This window comes from Lampetra planeri, chromosome 2 (genome assembly GCF_965212315.1).
Source record: "Lampetra planeri chromosome 2, kcLamPlan1.2.h2, whole genome shotgun sequence".
NCBI classification, from domain to species: Eukaryota; Metazoa; Chordata; class Hyperoartia; order Petromyzontiformes; family Petromyzontidae; genus Lampetra; species Lampetra planeri.
The window spans coordinates 33,000,403-33,020,503 of NC_136108.1; the positions used below are offsets into that span (position 1 = coordinate 33,000,403).

The window sequence follows — 20,101 nt, forward strand, 5'->3', positions numbered from 1 at the left end:
CTCTGCCTTCCGATATTAGGAAGCCACTGGAGCTATGCGCTTTTACATCCTCGAGATTGAAAACTAATTTCTTTAGAACTGCTCGTTGTGTTGAGTATGCTGTCCTTTCTACGCACCTCCGATTAGCACGGTTGGCGACGTACGGCGCGAAAGAAGTTCAACACACATCCGTGGAGTGTAATCAGCGGACTGTCGGTTAAGATCAGTTAAGGGAGTTGAAGTGCAGTTAAGAGTTCGGTTAAGCACTTAACCACCCCCTTCCCAGAGGGGGTGGTGGGTGGAGATTATTTTTCCGGAACTCACCCCACCAGACAACTCCGTCTGAAACAAATCCCCGTGAGAAGGCGACATCAGCCGCGTGCTCGTGGGTTTGCTGGGCACGTGCCGACCACGCCGCGTCTGGCCAGCGGACCCCCCCCCCCTGGGAACACACACGCCAAAAAAATAAATCTAAATATATTTCGCGAGAAATGTAAGTCACGCCCTGGGTGTCACTCGCGTGGGGGATGAGGTAGGTGGGCAGGTCGGCACGCAACGCGACACTGACGTTACGAGTCGGGCATGTCGTAGAAGGAACGCGCCGCCCGGGGTTCCCCGTGACTCCGTCGGCAGCCCGGGCACCCCCCCACCCCCTCCGCTCGTTCACCCCCTACGGCGGCTGCCGCAGCCGTGAGATTGCGAGGCGATGAGTGACAGCGAATTATGTCGCGCGGAATGCCGCACGACCGCGCAGCGGTACGCGCTGTGCTAATTGGCGTTATCAGCGCGCGCCCTTCGTCAGCAAAGCGGGACCGCGATGCTGATACAGGCCCGGGCCCGGACCGTTTATCACGATGTTCCCTACAAGTGAGTCGTTGGGCAGGATGCGAACGTCCGCGAATTTTGAACGTGAATTCGGTTAGCGCGCCAGTCATCCGCGCAGTAAATTCCATTCGCTAATCAGAGCCATTTAAATATTTGCCAGGATGTTTGGCCAAGATGCAAGGTGCATCTCGGACGGCTGTCGGGGGTCGCATTCCAGGGTGAAGAACTTCAAGATAATCCAAAAGTGGGGAAGGTGGGGGTAGATTGTTGTTTCAATCACGGTCGCTGAGCACACACCCAAAGGTCCAAGTTGAAGGTTGTCATTGATAAAAGTGTTTACGCTCATTGGAATTGAGCAAAAGTTTCAACGAATTTTGGGAAAGGGGGCGATGGAACATTTCAAAGTTGTGCAGCGCAAGAGAAGAGGCAGAGGGATAAATGTTTTGACCCGCAGTGTGGTGGTTGATGTAATTTGAAAACTGTAATTGTCTTTATTGCATTTCTGTTTTCCCAGAAAACATTACGTGGTTTTTCCACTAATCATACAACTGTGTTAGGAACAAGTTTGGCTGACTGTAGGGAGGGACGGTCACGTCCAATGAGATGTGCGGGGCTTTGTAGCACGCAATCTGAGGAATACCCGTGGGGGTGCCGCGAGGATTGAGACACGCTGATCATATTGCGGTCACAAAGCGTGATGACAAAAAGTTTCAAGTTGCAATGTGTACCAAGGTGGTAGATAATTGTTGACACGACAGCTGCCTACCACTGATGGCGCAGCGGTGTGCCAAGCAAGGGGAGAGGGGGGGGTGTTCACGCGCAAAGTACAATTAAACATAAATGCGCAGCCTTGCAATTACTCGCCCGCGTTACTGCTGGCGAAAAGAGGCCTCCAACGAGATGGAGCAGAAAGACCACCCCTCTCAGAACGCATTTGGCCGAACCTTCCACGCTGACGAGGCGTTCTGGAAGAGGTCACGGGGGACCAACACGGTACCCCACGACACGTGATCTGCCGATCGACTAAATGTGGTATTGCCCAGTTACACCGCTGGCTGTACAAGAGGTAGGGGGGTGGGGGGATTTAAGAAACTTAATTTTCAACTCCAGCACCAGGTGATCGATTTGAACGCGCGAACCTCCGGATTGCAAAACATTACGCAAAGACGTCACCGCGTCGCTTGCTTTCTCATGCGCTGCTGCGGACGTCTGGAACACTGGTTCTTCCAATATTAGGAAGCCACTGAAGCTATGCACTTTTTAAAATGTGTATTAAAAAGTAACTTCTTTAAAACTTATTTTTTTTGTTTAGTTTGTTGTCCTTTCCCCGTACCTCCGGTTAGCATGGTTGGCGACGAACGGTGCAAAATAAATTTCGATTTAAAGCTTTCGTGACTGCAGGGATTCATCTTCTTGGTTCTTTTGGTAAAGTCACGTAGAAGGGAAATAATAAAATAATAAAAATAAAACATACTAAAATACAATTCTCACGACGTTTCGGCCACAACGCAAGCAGCCGTCCTCAGACCTGTTCTTCACCTGAGGACGACTGCTTACGTTGTGGCTGAAACGTCGTGAGAATTGTATTTTATTGTTTTATTATTTTATTATTTCCCTTCTACGTGACTTTACCGAAAGATCTAAGGTGCAAAATAAGTTTAACATACGCACATACACACGTGCACACTATGTCGCTGCGACCGCATCCGCCGGATGAAACGTGAACGCGTACGAACCCCGAGTCTGCAAACACAGCAGCTGCACAGCACTGCCCACTACAGCACACTCGAGCGAAGCACAGAGGGTGACTTTAACGGAGGTACTCTGGTGAGCTTTTTATTGCAGAACAAAAAGGGTTGTAAACAACGGACAACAAGAAAAACACATCTTTACCCAAATAATTTTGCATCCATAACGTCAGCATCTCATTAATAATAATGGCAAATACTTCACACTCAAATAAAAAACGCACAAACTCTCTAAAATGAAAAAGAGCGCCACGGCTTATTTACAAAAGACGTGACACTTGCTCGCGGGAATTTAGGAAAGCCCTTTGTTATGATCACCCTTTAAAAACATAAACTTTCGTTTTACCAAGTATACATACACCCATTAAATAATTAGGTTGCAAAGTGCAGCTGTAGTGAGATTCTCTCTCTCGCTCCCTCTCTGTGCGTTTTCAAAAGGAACGAGAGAAATGTTTTGATTGTGCACGAGTTACAGTGGTTATGTAACGGGGCCAATTTACACGTTATAAATGTGACGCACGTCGAGAAAACTTTACATTTGTAGCGGAACCTGTTGCAGAGTTTAAAAAATAAATGGCATTGCAATAAACACCAGCTTGGGTGGATACGGTTACGACGGCGACAGCGGTGACTATGACAGCCGTGGTGGTGGTAATAATAGCGGCGTTGCCAAGCACTGCGCTGAATGAATAAGGCACGAAAGCACGGGGCAAGCGCGCGTGGTCATGTTACAACGCCGTGGCTATACTGCCGGGAAAGCGGTCCGTCACGATTGCGAGCTGCCACATCCTAGTGAGGCCGCATTGGTGCTCCGAGGAGTGATAAATGTTCACCGCTTTCCCTCATTAATGCTTTAGTGATCACCACCTCCCCGCCGTTCACACGTGTGGTTACATGCACGTTGCTGCGCAAACATTGACGCGATAGATATTTACAAAAAGGCCGTTTACGATTCGAGCATAACATAAGGCACCACAGTAAACCAATCCACAAAGTACAAAGTTTGCATATATAATATAGATAGTTAAAAATGTCCCTTTCATTGACACGCACACACACCTATTGCTGCGAGCCTTCTCGCAGGGGAGGAGATCCCTGGGTGTGTAGATGCACGTTGCAGTCTGCACTGCGATGGACCGCACAAGCCCTCTCTCGCTCCCCCTTCACAGACCACTCTTCGCTAGGATTTGCTACCTCCTGAGGTACAAAAAAACACTAGGACAACATCATGTGAGGAAGAAGAACAAATATCCCAGATAGGAGAACGAGTAAATGCATTGTCTTGAGTGGCGTATTATTACACAGCTGACAAAACCTGTTAATTTCCACAGGACAGCAGTTACCTCGCAAAAAGATGACGATTCCTGGGGAAAATCAGGACCACTGGCCACCTTATAGAGGCCACACTTTTTGTTTTCCAAAAGTTGGGGGGGACCCACTGTGCTACCGCTGCGTCTTGGTGGTAACAATCCCCCCAGGCCCCCCCACCGCCCCCCATCATATTTTGAGGTTCTTGAGGCTTTGCAGGCTGCTCTGGTTGATGGTGCCGTACGACTGCGAGTAGCTTCCCATGGCCGCCTTGGGGTCCCCCGCTGCGCCCACGTTCTTGGCTCCTTCGAACACCTTCCGGCTGAACCTCGTTCCCGCGGCACGAGTGTCCCGGCTCGCTGACTGTCCACGCTGGTTCTGCCACGAGCGGTCGGGGAGAAAAGTCGGAATGAGAGCCGGCAGGTGGGCACACGGGAGATAACGATAATCACAGCAAAACGTCTGAAAGTGGGTTTGGACATGCAGCGTGTAGGATTGCTACCACCTGGAGGTGTGGAAAAGCAGGACGTATCATCAGAAGAGGATTCTTGCAATGGAGGAAGGAGGGAGAACTACATGCAGTACAAGTCATTTGTGGGTAAGGCCACAGAGTGATCTGACAAAATCTGTCTTCTGAAGCCTCAACCACCCGACAGCCAAACAAATGAATTGTCATGTGCACAAGCGTTTAGTGCGACAATTATCATCGCTACAGCTCAAAATGAAGAACGAATCTGACAACAAAATTTGTAAATTAGATAAATAAGTTTAATTTAAGACTGCGTCACCTGACCAGGCTTCCTTAAATAGATGTGCATATAACTGGTGTATCGCACAACTGATAAAATACCGAGACTTTTCTGCCCCGGGAAGACTTGAAGATTTCCCAGGATGGCATCTACCTGAAACCGAGGACGATCCCGGAAAAACCGAGACGGGTGGCAACCCCAGCGGCATCGCAGCGGGCTACACCACCTTGCCTCCGTCCTTTGGATGCACCCAGAAGCAGGCTTTATCAGATGATCAACATGCGTCAGTGTGGAGAGGGTGAGGGTGTGCTCGGAAATTCGATTATGAAATATCTCCCAATCGGTTTATTGCACGGATTCCAGCAACCGCCGCCACAACGCTCAATCCAGTTGCTATAGGCTGCTGCGGGGACTACGTGGCGGCGAGCAGGAGATGGTACTGCAGCAAAAAATACATTCTTACTGTACTTCTACGCTCCCCACCTTTACCAAGCTGGCATTGACCAGCGTGGTGAAGAAGAGTAAAAATAAAAACCCCCGTCAGCCCACATGCGTTGTGGGGCGGCCACCACCCAGCAGTGGGTTGACAAGGCAGCTGTGACATGTACGTACAACCAGACTGAAATGTTAAATGTTACGAAACGGCACGAGCATTAAAATTCCCCGCATGTAGAAAGGGAGCCGCCGTGGTGTTCGCGCACTGCAGAAGTGAAAACAATGGTCCAAGTTTCTTAACCTACCGCGGCCCCCCCAACCCCCAAACGACTCTGTCCACCCAGCAAAAAAAATTGCCACAATCACATTCGATCGGTAAAGTGTGGAAACCCCGGCTTCTTTCAAGATGACCAGCCAGTGCGGTAGATTAGGCCAAATACCCTCTAGATGAGGCTCCCTTGACCTCCCTTTTCATGGCGGAAAGGGCCTTCCGCCTGCAATGGCGTTAGCATGACATTTCAGGGCCGCATCTTTACCTATACACCTTCTACACAGAACAAAGGCATGGGATGCCCTTGAGCGTGCCTGCGTAACAGAGTTGCGTTACCGTGCCGCATAGGAAAGATGCCACCGCATAATTGTCGGTGGGTGTGGGCCACGCGTCATGCATTATTGCATCGTTCTTGTTTCACCCGGTGTTAAAAATAAGCATGTGACCAAAACACTCGCGAAACCGTGCAGGCCAGGGGCGGTTGCGATGGGGAGGGGTGGGGGCGGTTGGCGCAGGGTTGAGGGGTGGAGAATGTGACGGTGACTACATTTTTATGACGTGGCACACGGCGCACCGCGCCTGCCCTCTAACGTGCGCCGGCACTCCTTTCCACGTGCGTGTGTCAGAAGAACACGGGGCCGCTTGCCCAAACCACACGCGGTGGTCCTGGCCAGCGTCTCCACCCGGCCAGCAATTCTACAAGCGCAGGTCCCCAGTTTGAATCGAGTAAGCTGCCCCCGGTTAAAAGCGGGTTCTCGAGTATAAGCGAGTTCATGATCCCAGACCGGTTGCCAATCACTGCACCAACATTTTTGTGATTACATCTGGTTTCTCACTTGAGTTGGCCAAATACCTATTCGGAAAATGTAAATATTGGTTTGACTGCCATGCGATGAATATTTCTATGGTTGTGTGGAAGAGTATAAATACCCCCTAGTGTGGATAAGAGGTCACTTAAATGGAAGTGATATCTTTTCTGTGATCTCTTCTCCGATATGGGATGATGCACTCTCTCTACACGCGATTCAATGCAAGTGTAGGGCCGTAAATGACGTCCCTGGGGTGTGACTATTGCGAGGAGACGCGCTCCCTTACCTGCACTTGCCTGCCGATGGGGACTCGAGGGGCCTGTCACGTTGGCTCGGGTGCCATCGGGAGAGTCAGGGGAAGTGACGTGGCAGAGAAAGGGAAGAGGCGGGGCCTTGGGACAGTGTGGGACAGTGAGTGTGGAGCTCGGATGGTGGATGGTCACACTGGTGGAAGCGGGAGCCGAGAGTGTTGAGGCTCCGGGCACGAAGAATCCTCCCTCTCTCTCGTTGAGGTGTAGAATAGCCTTGTTGTAGCTGTTACTGTTACGTGAATAAAGTGTGGTAACTCCTATCCCAGTGTGTGCCTCGTCAGACACACATTACATAAGTATTGCGATGTTAAGAATCAATATTAATCAGAGGTGGCCAGATAGCACACTTAGTGAACAACATTGAAATCCTGGGTTTGAATTTTGAATTCGGGCAGCCGCCTGTCAAAAAACTGGCTTCTCAAGTCAGTTGATGGTTTTCAACCCAATCACAAGTGACTGCACAAAAATCCCATCACGTTAAATATAGTTTATTTAATTTTGCTAAATTTCAGCTTTGAGAATTGAAAACTACAATGCTGCCTGGATTTTAGCAACTTGTGCTGTAGAGCTGTGTTTTTTTCGGGTTTAATGTTAAGTTCATGAAGCTTTTAGCATGTGAAATGCTGAACAACACGGGGTACGACCGGAAAACGCATCGGGGAGATAAATGAACGTATCGGTTCGTCATACGATGAACATTTACTCGCGAGTGGCGATGAGGGTGGCTAAAGTGTCGTCTCCACGTGGGGCAGATTGAGACTGAGACACGAGCACGCACTTATGCACGCGGGTCGGCCGGCCTCACGTGAGGGAAGAGACTCACGAGGGGCGCGCCGCTGACCGACATTCCTAGGTCCAGCTCGCGCGCCTCCTCGCGCATCAGCATGCGGTTCCCGGCGTTGGCACGGTGCTGCTGCGCCAGGCTCTTCTCACGGCACGCGGGCGCCGACTTGGCCCCTCGTTCCTCCTTCGCGGCCAGCGGCGCTACCTGCGTAGAACGCGCACGGGAACGGGACCGCCAGCCCCGCCGCTCTGTGAGAGAGGTGCCGGACGCGCAAAAAACGCCGAGAAAGCTCTTGGGCACTACAGAAGCGCGAAGAAAGGTGCCCGCAAAGATCACAGTACGTTGTATAAAAGTATTCAATGATAGGAGATTAGGAGTCATTTACTCCCCATGCCGTGCGGGGTCGTGGGAGTTATTTGACTACGCTTCACGCTGGTCAGTGCAGGATGGTAAATGCAGGAAGCATAGATGCGGGAGCATAGAAGTACAGTGCAACTGATTTTGCCACACTGCCTTCTGCTGTCCACCACACAGTCCCACTGTCTGGAGCCTATAACACCTGATCATGCATGACGGTCTGGAGCCTATAACACCTGGTCATGCAATCACGGTCACCCATGCAGGCTCAAATTCTGCTCATCTGTCAAGGTCTCACAAGCTTAGGCGCATACCGGGTGACTCGGTTAAAAGGCAAATTAATCGCGCGTGTGGCTATAATGTTGGTTATGCGTTCTGCTGCTGCTGATAGCGCTGCAGTTACGGGTGTCTGGGATGCGCTCACATAATTTGCCGACTGTGGGTTTGTAGTTTGCCGAACCGCCGGTCCCTGATTGGCCGGTCGGCCCGCTTTGCCGTGTTCTTCGCCAATGGGATGGGCGTTCTGGGGAACCTTGTGAGCTGCGTTGTGTTCCACGTCTAAAAACAAAAAAGGAGAAAAGACGGTTTCTTAAACATGTGAGATGCAGGCGAAGAAATTGTGTTTATACGTACACCCATAGTATCGATGTACAGATACCGCATGAAAATAATAGGGAAAAATTTGAGAGAAAACAACATTTGTTTCAAAGCCACCCCCGCTCACTGGTGATCAGTCACCTCCATATCATTCTTCTATCACTGCTACCATGGTTACTGTTCCCGTGAACTTCACTCATTGATTCTCCCACCAATGTTGAAGGCTCATCCACACTGTTCATTCACAACACTGCAGATCAAATTACAATTTTTTCTTTTTCTTCCAATGCACTGCTTAAATTCCCTCTCTAACATCGTCTATTTTGCCAAGTTCTCTATAATCTTGTTCAATTTAATAAACCTACTAACGCTTATCTATTACACATTTAATAGTGCTGTTTGTTGCTAGCAGCTTGGATTTCTGGCCTTTTGGGTTTGTGCTCAAGAATTGTGATGTAAAAAACAAATGTCCCTGACCAATTTCAATACAATTGTTGCACATTTGAACTCTCTCCTCTAATAAGAGCCACTGCTTCCCGGTATTCTGTCACCTGTTTAGAAGATGGTAAGAGGGTCATTAAAAATTGGTGTGGTATCTAGAAATGGATCATCCTGTGTACACATAAAACACAACAACGCATACCTCTGGCCCATTCAACGCGACACAGTGTCTTCACGTATCATTAATATCTGAGACCGAAACGGAGCAGACGGAAGTCCAGACGTGGTGGCGGCCTCACCCTGATCCGTGCCATGAGTGATGGGGTTCACTGATGCCTTCCCCTTGGGGCTTGCCAGAGGGACACCGCCAGAGACCCCCAGCCCAGGGGCACCGCGTGACGACACCTGGTGACCCACGGCCGCATGCTGCTTCTGTGCATCCTGGGAAGCTGCCGGTTGCTTCTGGTCATCCTGGGAAGCTGCCGGTTGCTTCTGCGCATCGTGGAAAGCAGCGTGTTGCTGCTTCTGTGCGTCCTGGGAAGCTACCGGTGGCTTCTGCGCATCGTGGAAAGTAACGTGTTGCTGCTTCTGTGCATCCTGCGAAGCTGCGGGTTGCCCCAGCGCACGCTGGGAAGCTGCAGGTTGGAGCTCCTCCTGTTGGGCGTTGGTTTGAGGTTCCAACGCCTCGGTGGGGTTGGTCGGATGCCTGTGCGCGGCATGCTGGGAGGGAGTAGAAGGTTTACCGGCCGCGGGCTGGGAACGCTGCGCTAGGTCCCGCTCCCCCGACTCGCTGTCGAAGGAACGCTGCGGCTTGCCATGTGCGCTCCGGCCACTCTCCTTGCGATGTTTACGCACATCCATCTTCCTCTCCAGGATCAACTAGGTACAGAGCAAACGTGTTGAGGAATTGACGTGTGGTCTGGCAGCATATGAACATGAAGACAAAGAACCCCGCCCACACGCCCCTTAGTTATATAGACTAGCGAGGCAAGTGCTGTTAGCAAGCACCTATCAAAGTCGGCACAGCACAATAGGGGGTTGATATGGCCAGCAATGTGCCGTGTCGCCATTGTCACCACAACGCTGATGTTTATAAAAACACACGAGGTACAGGATCGGTTCAGATATGGCTGTGAATCGAACTCTGTGGTTGAAAGGTTGGTCATGCAGTGTGCTGTAATCACAACATGACTGCTTATATGAATACAATGCATAGTTTCGCACTAATGGTAATGTAATCTCCAACCTGGAAATATTGCTTTAATGATAGGCATGAACAACTCCTCTCTTTCTATCACTGTCTTCATCAGTAGGCATTTGACACTGTCATCTCATCATTTAAATCTATTCTTAGGCACATGACAATTTCATAGAATTGTGTGTGAGAATCGATCATTATATTTTGGTATACCTTGTATGCAGATCGTTCTAGGAAATTTTAATCTCAATTTGAATTGCTCTATTGGGATTATACATCGCAGGAATCGTCGCCCGCTATTATCAGACAAATTCCCGATTGCAAGTTGACTCAGGTGCTGAGTCAACCTGTGCCCAAAGGGACAGCTGCCATTGCGGGTGCCCTTTCAAATGTGTTGAGTTGTCATGTCAAGCGCTCTGGGACGGCCTGGCGTGTATAGGAGGGCACTATATGAAAAAACAAATAATCATTATCTTCTTGGTTCTTTCGGTAAAGTCACGTAGAAGGGAAATAATAAAAATAAAACATAATAAAACACAATTCTCACGACGTTTCGGCCACAACGCAAGCAGCCGTCCTCAGGTGAAGAACAGGTCAGCGTCTTTCCGACACGTCGTGAGAATTGTATTTTATTATGTTTTATTTTTATTATTTATTATTTTATTATTTCCCTTCTACGTGACTTTACCGAAAGAACCAAGAAGATGAATCCCTGCAGTCACGAAAGCTTTAAATCGAAATCATCATTATTCACATTACTCCTGTAGCCAGATGCAACAGTGTGCACCACAATTGATATATATTTTTTAATGAATTCATGACCCTGAATAAAGACAATTTCATCAAGCCACGAGGACGGTCAGTCAACTGCCCTTGCACCGTTTCACCAGCAGCCACCGGCCACCTCGCGACCGCTCCCCACCTCGTAAAGTTTGTTGCGATACTCGGCCACGGAGAGCCGCGTGTCGTCGTCCACGGGTGGCACCACGTCATAGTCTACCGCTAGCTCCGTTTGCGGGTTGTGGAACCTGTGGTAGCAGCCAACACAATATGGATTACGGCAGGACTATGGAAACAACCCCGTTAAGACGAACATGTAAACGTGGTGTTGTTCTCAAGGTTGGGCTATTCCGTTCACGGGCTAGGTGCTAATGTCGAGCTCTGTAAGACACTACAAGAGGGCTGCAGTCCAGCGTTCGTGTAGTTTTGCTCTTCCGCCTCTGTTTTTTGGTTTGGCCATGTTTGTTTGTTGTAGTACGGAGTTAGACTGATGGCCTTAATCTAAGTTGTCTTGTAGTTGTTGTTGTTTGACTTGCATCCCACTGGGATTTTTGCACACAGCGTTGGTGTACGGTGCTTTTTCTGCAATAATTTGCTGTCTTTACTTGGATTTTCTGTTTGCACTTAGTCACATAGTCACTTTAAGATGTTTTCTTGTTCATGTTTTTTGTTTGTTGCGGTTGCACCCGATTCAAGAGCCAAATGGCTCACAGGGCTATACCTAATAAATGAACTTGAACTTTAAGGAGCACAGGCTACAGCGGTTTTACTATCGTTTGGATTGCATGGCCACAATCACACTGTGGCTTACCTTCAATGTTTCCTTTGTAAAGATGTGCACATCGGCTTGTTGATGTTCTAATGCAGATGATGGGAAGCTAGTGTCTTGTAGGAATATCAAAGTCAGGAGGTGCGTTCTTTCAGTCTCAAATCTAGGCATTTATTCCGGACGTCTGCGTTGTGCCACTGTTCGCCAGCGTTCTTCTGGATCTGGGTAAAATTCTAGGATAGTGATGGCGTGATCCTAGAAGGGGATCAGGACTTGACTTTGGTGGGAGACGGTCGCCTTTTTGTGGTGGCCAGCCCCCGCTATGTGTTTTTGTGTCAAATTGAACACAACTAACGCTGTCACCTGGGGCGAAATGAACGTCATTAATTTAAGGGTGGCCTATAGAGCTCGCTCATCGTCATTGCTGTGGGATGTAGATGACGTTATCACACATGCACACTTGCACCCAAGGAAGCCAGCAAACCTTTTTTTTCTCAACCAATATGAGTATGACGATTACTGTTTTTTTTTTCGAACCCCTTTCATGTTTAACAGGGGTTATGATTGTTTAAATCTTGTAATGAAAAATACATACGAAAACCAGACAAACAAGTATCTCCTGCTTTTGGCCAGCTCTGGTTGAAGGGCGAGCCCCAGATCTGCGCGCGAGAATGTGTTGATGAACAGTATTGGTGCAATGCTGCCATCATCAATATGTAATGATTATGAAATTCACAATTTTGGTCTTTCTGAGCCCAAGCCTCATAATTGCATGGGCTCGGTTACTCAGATCTTTTTTCTCAAGTCACATACAGTGTCCTCATATCTCATTCCACCATATCTCCTCCCACCTCACCTACCCCGCTTTGCGTTCATCAAATCACGTATATAAGGATCAAAATGTTTTATTCGTATGTATTATAATGGGTTCACATTAACCCATTGGCCACTAGAGGCCTCTACATTCGCGACAGCGTGAAACAAATAATATAATTAAATTGCAACCGTGAATCGTGACAATTCATTGAATCATGAGGTGGGCAAATTGTTACACCCAGCGCTCTGGTCTGTCTCCTGGGCATCGTAAGCAAGAATTAATTTTGAATTACACGCATTCCATTTCACTGTCATGGGTAATTCATAGTTACATTCCAGAGGTCGCCAGCTCAATCAACTGGCAAAGTGGTTGAAACAATGGAGCAAATTTCTCAAATCCCCCCCAGTTCGGTCCACCCAGCAGTATAAATGGTGACAGCACCACAATTAGTCAATAAGCGGGTGACGTATGGTGGGGTAATGTACATGGGTACTCCCACCTCTTCCAAGATATCAGGCCAGTGTGGAAGAGTAGGCCAAATACCCCCCACAGGGTCTCTACAGAGCTGCCTCAAGCGGAGGCCTTTCCTCCAACAGTGGCATGGGCAAGCAATTGCAGGACAATTGCATCCAAAATTGTAGGGTAAATCACACGAACCCAAAACCTTATTTGGCCTCCAACGAACAGGGGACTCACTGGGCTACGTAGGGGTGGCCCAGAGCCTCCTCGGCCGTGAGGCGCTTCTCGGGGTTGAAGACCAACAGGCGCTTGAGCAGGTCGAGAGCGTTGGGGGGCGCGTTCGGGAGCAGAGACTCCAGCGACTGCCGCTGCCTGCTCGCACCGCGCACACACGAGTCAAGGAATGCCGCTCGTGCAACATTTCACTTCTGCCCTTTTCGGGTCCGTACACGTAAATTGGAGGGTGTCGATCGTGTGCACCCGGCGGGACAAGTGAGCAGAAACTTCAATGAAATGCCAAAACTATCTTGGCACAAACAGGTTTATTTTTTAAATGTGAAAAGGCAATAACTTTACGACCTATGCAGTTAGCAAAATAAAACCTTACCTCCCCATCTTTTCCAGCACAGACCCACCGTATTCTGATTTGATGGCCAGAACATCTGCAACACATGATCAACATGTTGTTTAAATATTAAATGATGACCCTTTATGTGTGTGTGTGTAGCAGTTTGCTCTGTCTGCAGCAGACGGTGCGCGTGCCCTCACCCTCCTTGCTTGGCTGTGGGATGACGCTCATGATTCTTTCGATCTGGTTGAGGGTGGAGGTGCCTGGGAAGATGGCTTTCCCCAGCAGCATTTCACCAACAATGCAGCCGACACTCCACATGTCCACTCCTTTGGTGTACCTGCACACAAAGATACCCCGGTCAGCCTAGTGGAAGACCGTTTGGCACAAATTCTGTTCGCTAGTGTCGAAGACCGACACAATCAATGCCTTCATCTCTTTGGTGCTAACGTTAACGCACCACACCAAGTACTCATTTCAAGTAGAGTTAATAGAGCAGAGGTACACGACTTGTTCAGATATTTCTTGACATTGATATTATAATTGTATGGGGAATGAGGCCAGGTTGATGGGTTCCTAGAGCAGTGCACAAACCAGTGGACCACCACGAAGAGAAAGATCCCCCATATAGCCTTTAAGAAGCTAAAAGGAAAAGTGCTGTTAGTCAGCACGTATTAAGGCTGCTACAGCAACCCAGGTGGCTGGTGTGGCCGGAAATCGAACACATGTCACTGGGTTCGTCAAGTGCTGCACCACCTCCCCTCTCAATGCAACACAGGTACAGGGGTACACAGCAAATTTAGAAGAAAATCACACTCCTGACCCATCACTCAACCGGATATCCATGTATATCCGCAACTACACGTGATTCCGGTTTTACCCTCGCCTGATATTAATGCAAGTTCAATTATTAGGTATAGCCCTGTGAGCCATTCGGCTCTTGAATCGGGTGCAACCGCAACAACAACAAAAAAACATGAACAAGAAAACATCTTAAAGTGAATATGTGACTAAGTGCAAACATAAAATCCAAGAAAAGACAGCAAAATATTGCAGAAAAAACACCATACACCAACGCTGTGCAAAAATCCCAGTGGGATGCAAGTCAAACAACAACAACCACAAGACAACTTCGATTAACGGGGAGTAGCAGCACCAACTCGCCTGGGCGACGCAAGCAGGATCTCGGGAGCGCGGTACCAGCGGGTGGCCACATACTCGGTGAGCGCCGGGTCACCTGGCTCGTCGCGGATCTGCTTCAGCGAGCGCGCCAGCCCAAAGTCGCAGAGCTTCACAAAGCACTCGCCGTCCAGCAATACGTTCGACGGCTGCGCGCACACACCAAGCGCACGCGTTTTTAATAGTCAGTCTCCCGCCATAGCGCAATGGAGAGGCTGCAGCTAATGAACTTAATCTGGGAATGCCTATCATGTGGCAAAGTCTTAACGAGTCGCTGAGTTGTTTAAGATCGTGGTAAATTACGTTGTATAATGAATGTTTGGGGGGGGGGGAGGCAAATCTTTGAGCAGAATGGCTAACTGACCAGGTGAAACAAACCTCAATTCCCAACACAGTGTGGCTTGACAAGCAGCTGTAAACTATTATTGTATTCATTATCATTTTAAATCAAAAATCACTCTACTGGTCCTAACCACGCTTGTTATTCCTGTCGGCTAGCGGAGCCCCGACAAGTGGCAAGAGAGGGCCTGCCTTCTGGTCGCGATGGATGACGTTGCCCGAGTGGATGTACTTGGTGGCCTTGAGCAGCTGGTACGTGATGTAGGCTTTATGCACGTCCTTCAGAATGTTCCCCTTTCGAATCACCGCGTGGAGGTCCGTGTCTGTGCCACACAGAGTGGGTGTTAGACGTTGCACATTGCAACCGTTCACCAGGTTAGCTCTCTGATACGTTTTTGGGCTGTACAGCGTGTTGTTCGGAATGTCAGAACTATGCAGGACAACTTTGAAAACCTACGTAGTAGTCAAGAAGATGATTACATTTTTACTTAAAATGTGTGCGTTGTAAATTTGACCACTCACCCATAAAGTCAAACACCAGGTAGATGTCTTTGTCATTATCAGCACGAAGCACATTGCGCAGGTTAATGATGTTGGGGTGATCGCCAAATTCCTGTCGAAATTAACAGAAATATTTTATAATTGGGCCTAAAAATCCAGACAAAGTAGATGATTTGCAAAATGTCTGAAATGAAAATGGTACGCTGTTAACATACCTGGAGGAAAATGATTTCTCTGAATGTCCTCTGTTATAAGAAAAAGATACAAAACAATGTAAACATTGGTTATCACAAACGTCATCTGTTGAGGGCTTTTTTCCATTGAATCACAGCTTGATATCATGTCGAGAATGGGTTTTGCTATTTTTTTTGGCACATACCTGGGCGTCTGTTTGGTTTCTGAAGGCATCAAATATTTTTTTTATTGCGACCACGTCGCCATTCTTCCGATCCACCCCTTTCCACACGATCCCATAGGCCTGCATACATCACCAAACGCACCTCCGATTACCACAGTTGGCTATGTACGGTGCGAAAGAAGTTCAACATACATATAAACTATCATTAGTCCTCAAGTTGGCGCTAATTATCGTCATTCAAAGAAGGCAAACTTCTGCCACGCGTGAGAATCCTCCCAACTGTTTTGGGTGGGGTACCTTATAACTAAATGAGTCAACCTCGGTAAAAAAAACGTCAACATCATCCCAAAAATGCATGAGGTATAATTATGAAGTTAATTACTACGATAATGAGCCAAGAATGTCTGTTTGTGTGTAACGCGCGTGACGTCACTCCACATGCCGCACCCCCCGTCATTAATATTCATGAGCGGGTGGATTTTTACACTCGCGCAGAATTTTTTGTTTATTCGTTTCAAGTTTGACGTGTCTTTATTGAAAGTGAATCTAATAAATAATTATACGCAGCAACAAAGTGGATTTGGTGTCTTTATTTATTCAGCACTTAAAACAAAAGGTAAGTCTAATTTATGCTTCTACATTATGGTAAAATATTAATTTATCGGTGATTTTCCAGATATTGTATCGATTTCCAATTAATTTCAATCCCACGACCGAAAGCAGAAGAGAATATCAGAGCTGTGAATTTGAACAAATTGAAGGTCAGTTATATACAGTGCTACAGTGAAATGAAATGAGGTGTTTTTATGACGTAGTTTTGTGCAAGAATCACTGCCATTAAATTTACGCAAGATACAATTCTACTCTGCTAAATTTATTCGTAAACATTACAGCTTCCGTTCTAGGACGGGCAAATAAGCTAGTCATATATATACAGTATTGTGGCTTCAGAAACTGTCTTGCGGAATGACTCTTGTGACTTTACGAGTAAACGAAAGAGAATGCACCATTACCAATCCCACTAGTATGAAAAAGTAAATTAATTAAAATACGTTCAACGCCACCGTATGAGCATTTCTCCCTTTATGAACAAAAGTGGACACACTAGAACAAAAATATAGTCCGAATTGGTTGCCATTGTACTCAAATAAAACGCATCTTTGTGGGTACACAAATTTATACCCACATTAAATTCTTCGAAATGGACATCTCAAATTGTTGGACCACCACTGGCGTGGTTGGGTATCAATTATAAACAATGTGTTTGAGTGAACATAAAATGGTTCTAGTTCCTGGTATATTTCTCCCAGTCCCTGATCCTTTCTCAGTCTGTCTTTGAGATAGGACATCTCCAGCACTGATCTCGGGTCCAATTCTTAGTCCCAGATCATCACTCGCAAGTCCACGGTCTCCACTCTTGGCCCCGGTCCTAGCCTCTGGTTCCACTGGACACCATCCTGTGATCCTCCCCCCTCCCTAGTCCCTGGCTGCCACTTTTGGGCCTCGATCTTGGTCTAGTCAAAGCCATGGCAGATGCGTCTGCCTCCTACACAACTGGACAAATTACGAATAGGCCACAAGTACCGTGTGCGGGTCACGAATCTCAAACACGATGACCGCAGAGCAAAACACCACTGCTCGCTTCGACCATTCACTGGCAACGTTTCACAATAGTCACAATGTGGCTTCACCTGGAGTCGTCCAACTGGCTCGCTCACTCACCAAGGGTGGCACAGTCGGGTTTTTTACAATCGGGTTTAATTGTATTTTTATATTAAACCCGATCATCTGAGATTGGGAGAAATCCGGTTTAATTGGTTCTAATTGCAGAACCGCACTTCGCCAACTTCTCAACGATGGGCTTCGTCCATTCCAAGCTAAGGAACTCACTGGCGCCCACGATTGTGGAGAAGCTCGTGTTCATCAAGACCAACCTGCCCGCATTCTACGACTACCCCGTGCCCGATGGCCCAGAGTACGATAGCAGCACCGACGAGGAAGCAGCCTAAGCCTTGTGGATCAGAGTTTCGTATTCATTAAACCAGGTTTTAATTCCACGAAATCGGGGTTAATTGTATTAAAGAAAACACCCGATGCCTGCCGCTGGAAAAATCGGGTTTTTTTCCACCCATGTCACTCACCGACGCCCCCCACGTGAACGCAGAAACGTCGCTAATCAACTGCCCCACCGACCACGCCAAAGAAGGCAGCTACTGCTGGCTCCTTGGGTCCCCAAACCCCTTGTGTCTGCCAACCCCAACCCCAACCCCCGTACTCACCCCTTTGCCGAGCCGCTTCTTGATGTCGTACTTCACAAGGATGTGCGAGTCGATGTCGGTGTTCATGGTTGTATCGAGATGCCGTTGTCAAGCGATGCGACTAACAGCACTTACCACCACCCCCTTAGAGACGAGCACAAGGCGCCCTTACAGGCACCACGACCGTCGGATTACCTGTTGAGATTACTGTTCGCATTTACCCGTCAGATTACATGTTACAGCACTCGTTACTTTCGTCAGGTATCCCGTCAGGTTACGCGTTACTCTATACAGCTGTGCTATCGGTGGCGTTACCTTTAAGTAGCGAAGGTAACGTTGATGTAGCTACATCAACCTAGCTACTTTAACGTAGGCGATGCTGTACGTGATGCTTTCGATGCAAGCGAATGCAATTGCTGTAATGTAACCGACGCCGTTCGCGTAGATGACGGCAATGCAGCTAATTAACGCAATGCAGCTCGAGTGATTAATGCGGCTCGCGTAATTACCCGTGGCTAATGTGGCTAACGCAAGGAGGGTGGTGGTGTCAGCAGTCGACACGGAAACGCAGGCTAACTCGCCTTCCCAGGCCAACTTCGCCTCACCGACTTCAGCCCCCCCTCCTCCTACTTCTTCCTGCCTTGCGTTCGCCGCGGTTAGCAGTAGTCAACTGGGAAATCGGAGCGACGCGACTGACTTTTGTTTTTAATTCATCGCCCAATTAAGAAAGTCCATTTGCTTGTTTTTTGTGTTGAAGCCGACGAGGAGAGCGAGGCAGACGCAAGGGCGGCGCGCGGCATTGTGGGGGGGGCGGGGCGGCGTGTGTTTACACCGCGTCGCCCTGGGAGACGGCCTAAGCCAATGGGAGCGCTCGGGGCGGTTGTTGAGGAAGGGGTCGGGGGGGTTCAAACTATAGCCCCGCCTGCCTGCGTCATTAGTTGCCCCGCCCACTACCTTGACAGCTCCGCCCACTCCATTGGTAGCTCCACCCACGGCGTTGGTAGCCCCGCCCACTTAATTGGTAGCCCCGCCTACTCCGTTGATAGCCCCGCCCACTCCATTGGTAGCTCCGCCCACGGCGTTGGTAGCCCCGCTTACACCATTGATAGCCCCGCCCACTCCATTGGTAGCCCCGCCCATTCCATTGGTAGCCCCGCCCACGGCGTTGGTAGCCCCGCCCATTGAAGTGATAGCCACGCCCTGTCGCCAGAATCAGAATAAAATGTATTAAAACTGGAGGAATCCGATGAGCTATAAAGCGCTTTATTTCCACAGATATCCTTGTAGGGGGTTGTTCACCAACGTTCCAACAACAAATACACAATAAAAACACACAATAGGAGTGCAAAGTGTTGGAAGGGTAAACAAATCACTTAAACATATACGAATGAAACTAAACCTATTGTTGTTTTCTTACCATGGCCCCCGCCTAACCAAAGCCTCGCTCTCCACCCCCGACCACCGCTGCATGCTTACGGCTGGAAGTGGGGAAAACTGCGACAGCACGTCGGATGAATTTATCCTGCAATTTGGTTTGATGCAGCACTAATCGGGTACAAGCAGAGAGGATTTTCGATTTGTTTTTGCATCTTTGTTGCCTTTTCCAGTAGTTGCGAGCGATTTCATAGCCCGAGTGTCAACTCGCACGTGGTCACGCCAAAAGTATTATTGGAAAGTCTTATTTGGCCATAACGTCTTAGGGGCCATCCATAAATGTCACGCACCTAGGGGGGGGGTCAGACATTTGTGACGATATGTGACGACGGGGGGAGGGTTAGAAATGTGACGTTACATCAAAATGCGCAACTTTAAATAAATATAGACAACACGTTCTATTTAATTAAATATACTTTTAATAAATGTTTCTCCTACATCATCAGAGTGCAGCGCCACATTAAATACGCACTACAATGACAATAGTTTAAAGCGATTTGAAGCATGTTTATTTTTTTGGGAGAGGGGGGGCAGAGCTTTGTGACGTCATATTTGAGGGGGGGTCTGACTTTTTGTGACGCCATGTGCCTAGGGGGGGGCCTTACCTAACGCTGTCCCAATGATATGCATAACTCTTAACCCAATCCTTATTCATAATCCTAATCAATTTTAAGGTTTCTGTGTTGAATGAATGAATTACTCTTTGGTTCTTTCGGTAAAGTCACGTATAAAGATAAAATAATAAATTAAATATTTTATTTAAAACATGTTTTTATCTTTATACGTGACTTTACCGAAAGAACCAAAGCGTAATTCCTGCAGTCACG

General features: G+C 48.1%; 1 protein-coding gene across 5 annotated transcripts; it reads right to left on the minus strand.

The window, feature by feature from the left end:
* Positions 1-2,609: 2,609 nt before the first annotated feature.
* LOC144732141 (extracellular signal-regulated kinase 2-like) lies at positions 2,610-18,662 on the minus strand. 5 transcript variants are annotated; one of them, XM_078613469.1, is made up of 14 exons: positions 17,862-18,662; positions 15,604-15,702; positions 15,440-15,469; positions 15,246-15,336; positions 14,916-15,046; positions 14,370-14,533; positions 13,406-13,545; positions 13,245-13,299; positions 12,875-13,009; positions 10,735-10,840; positions 8,914-9,493; positions 8,001-8,134; positions 7,259-7,423; positions 2,610-4,232 (listed from the first exon to the last, which is right to left on the minus strand). In XM_078613469.1, exons 1-14 carry the CDS (start codon positions 17,925-17,927, stop codon positions 4,050-4,052), a joined length of 2,079 nt encoding a protein of 692 aa, XP_078469595.1. In that variant the 5' UTR covers positions 17,928-18,662; the 3' UTR covers positions 2,610-4,049. The 5 variants fall into 5 exon arrangements, 3 of the variants coding, with proteins under 3 accessions (XP_078469595.1, XP_078469587.1, XP_078469612.1); XM_078613461.1 differs by having other exon boundaries at positions 2,610-4,238; XM_078613486.1 differs by having other exon boundaries at positions 4,131-6,664; positions 17,862-18,661.
* Between the last annotated feature and the right edge of the window lie 1,439 nt (positions 18,663-20,101).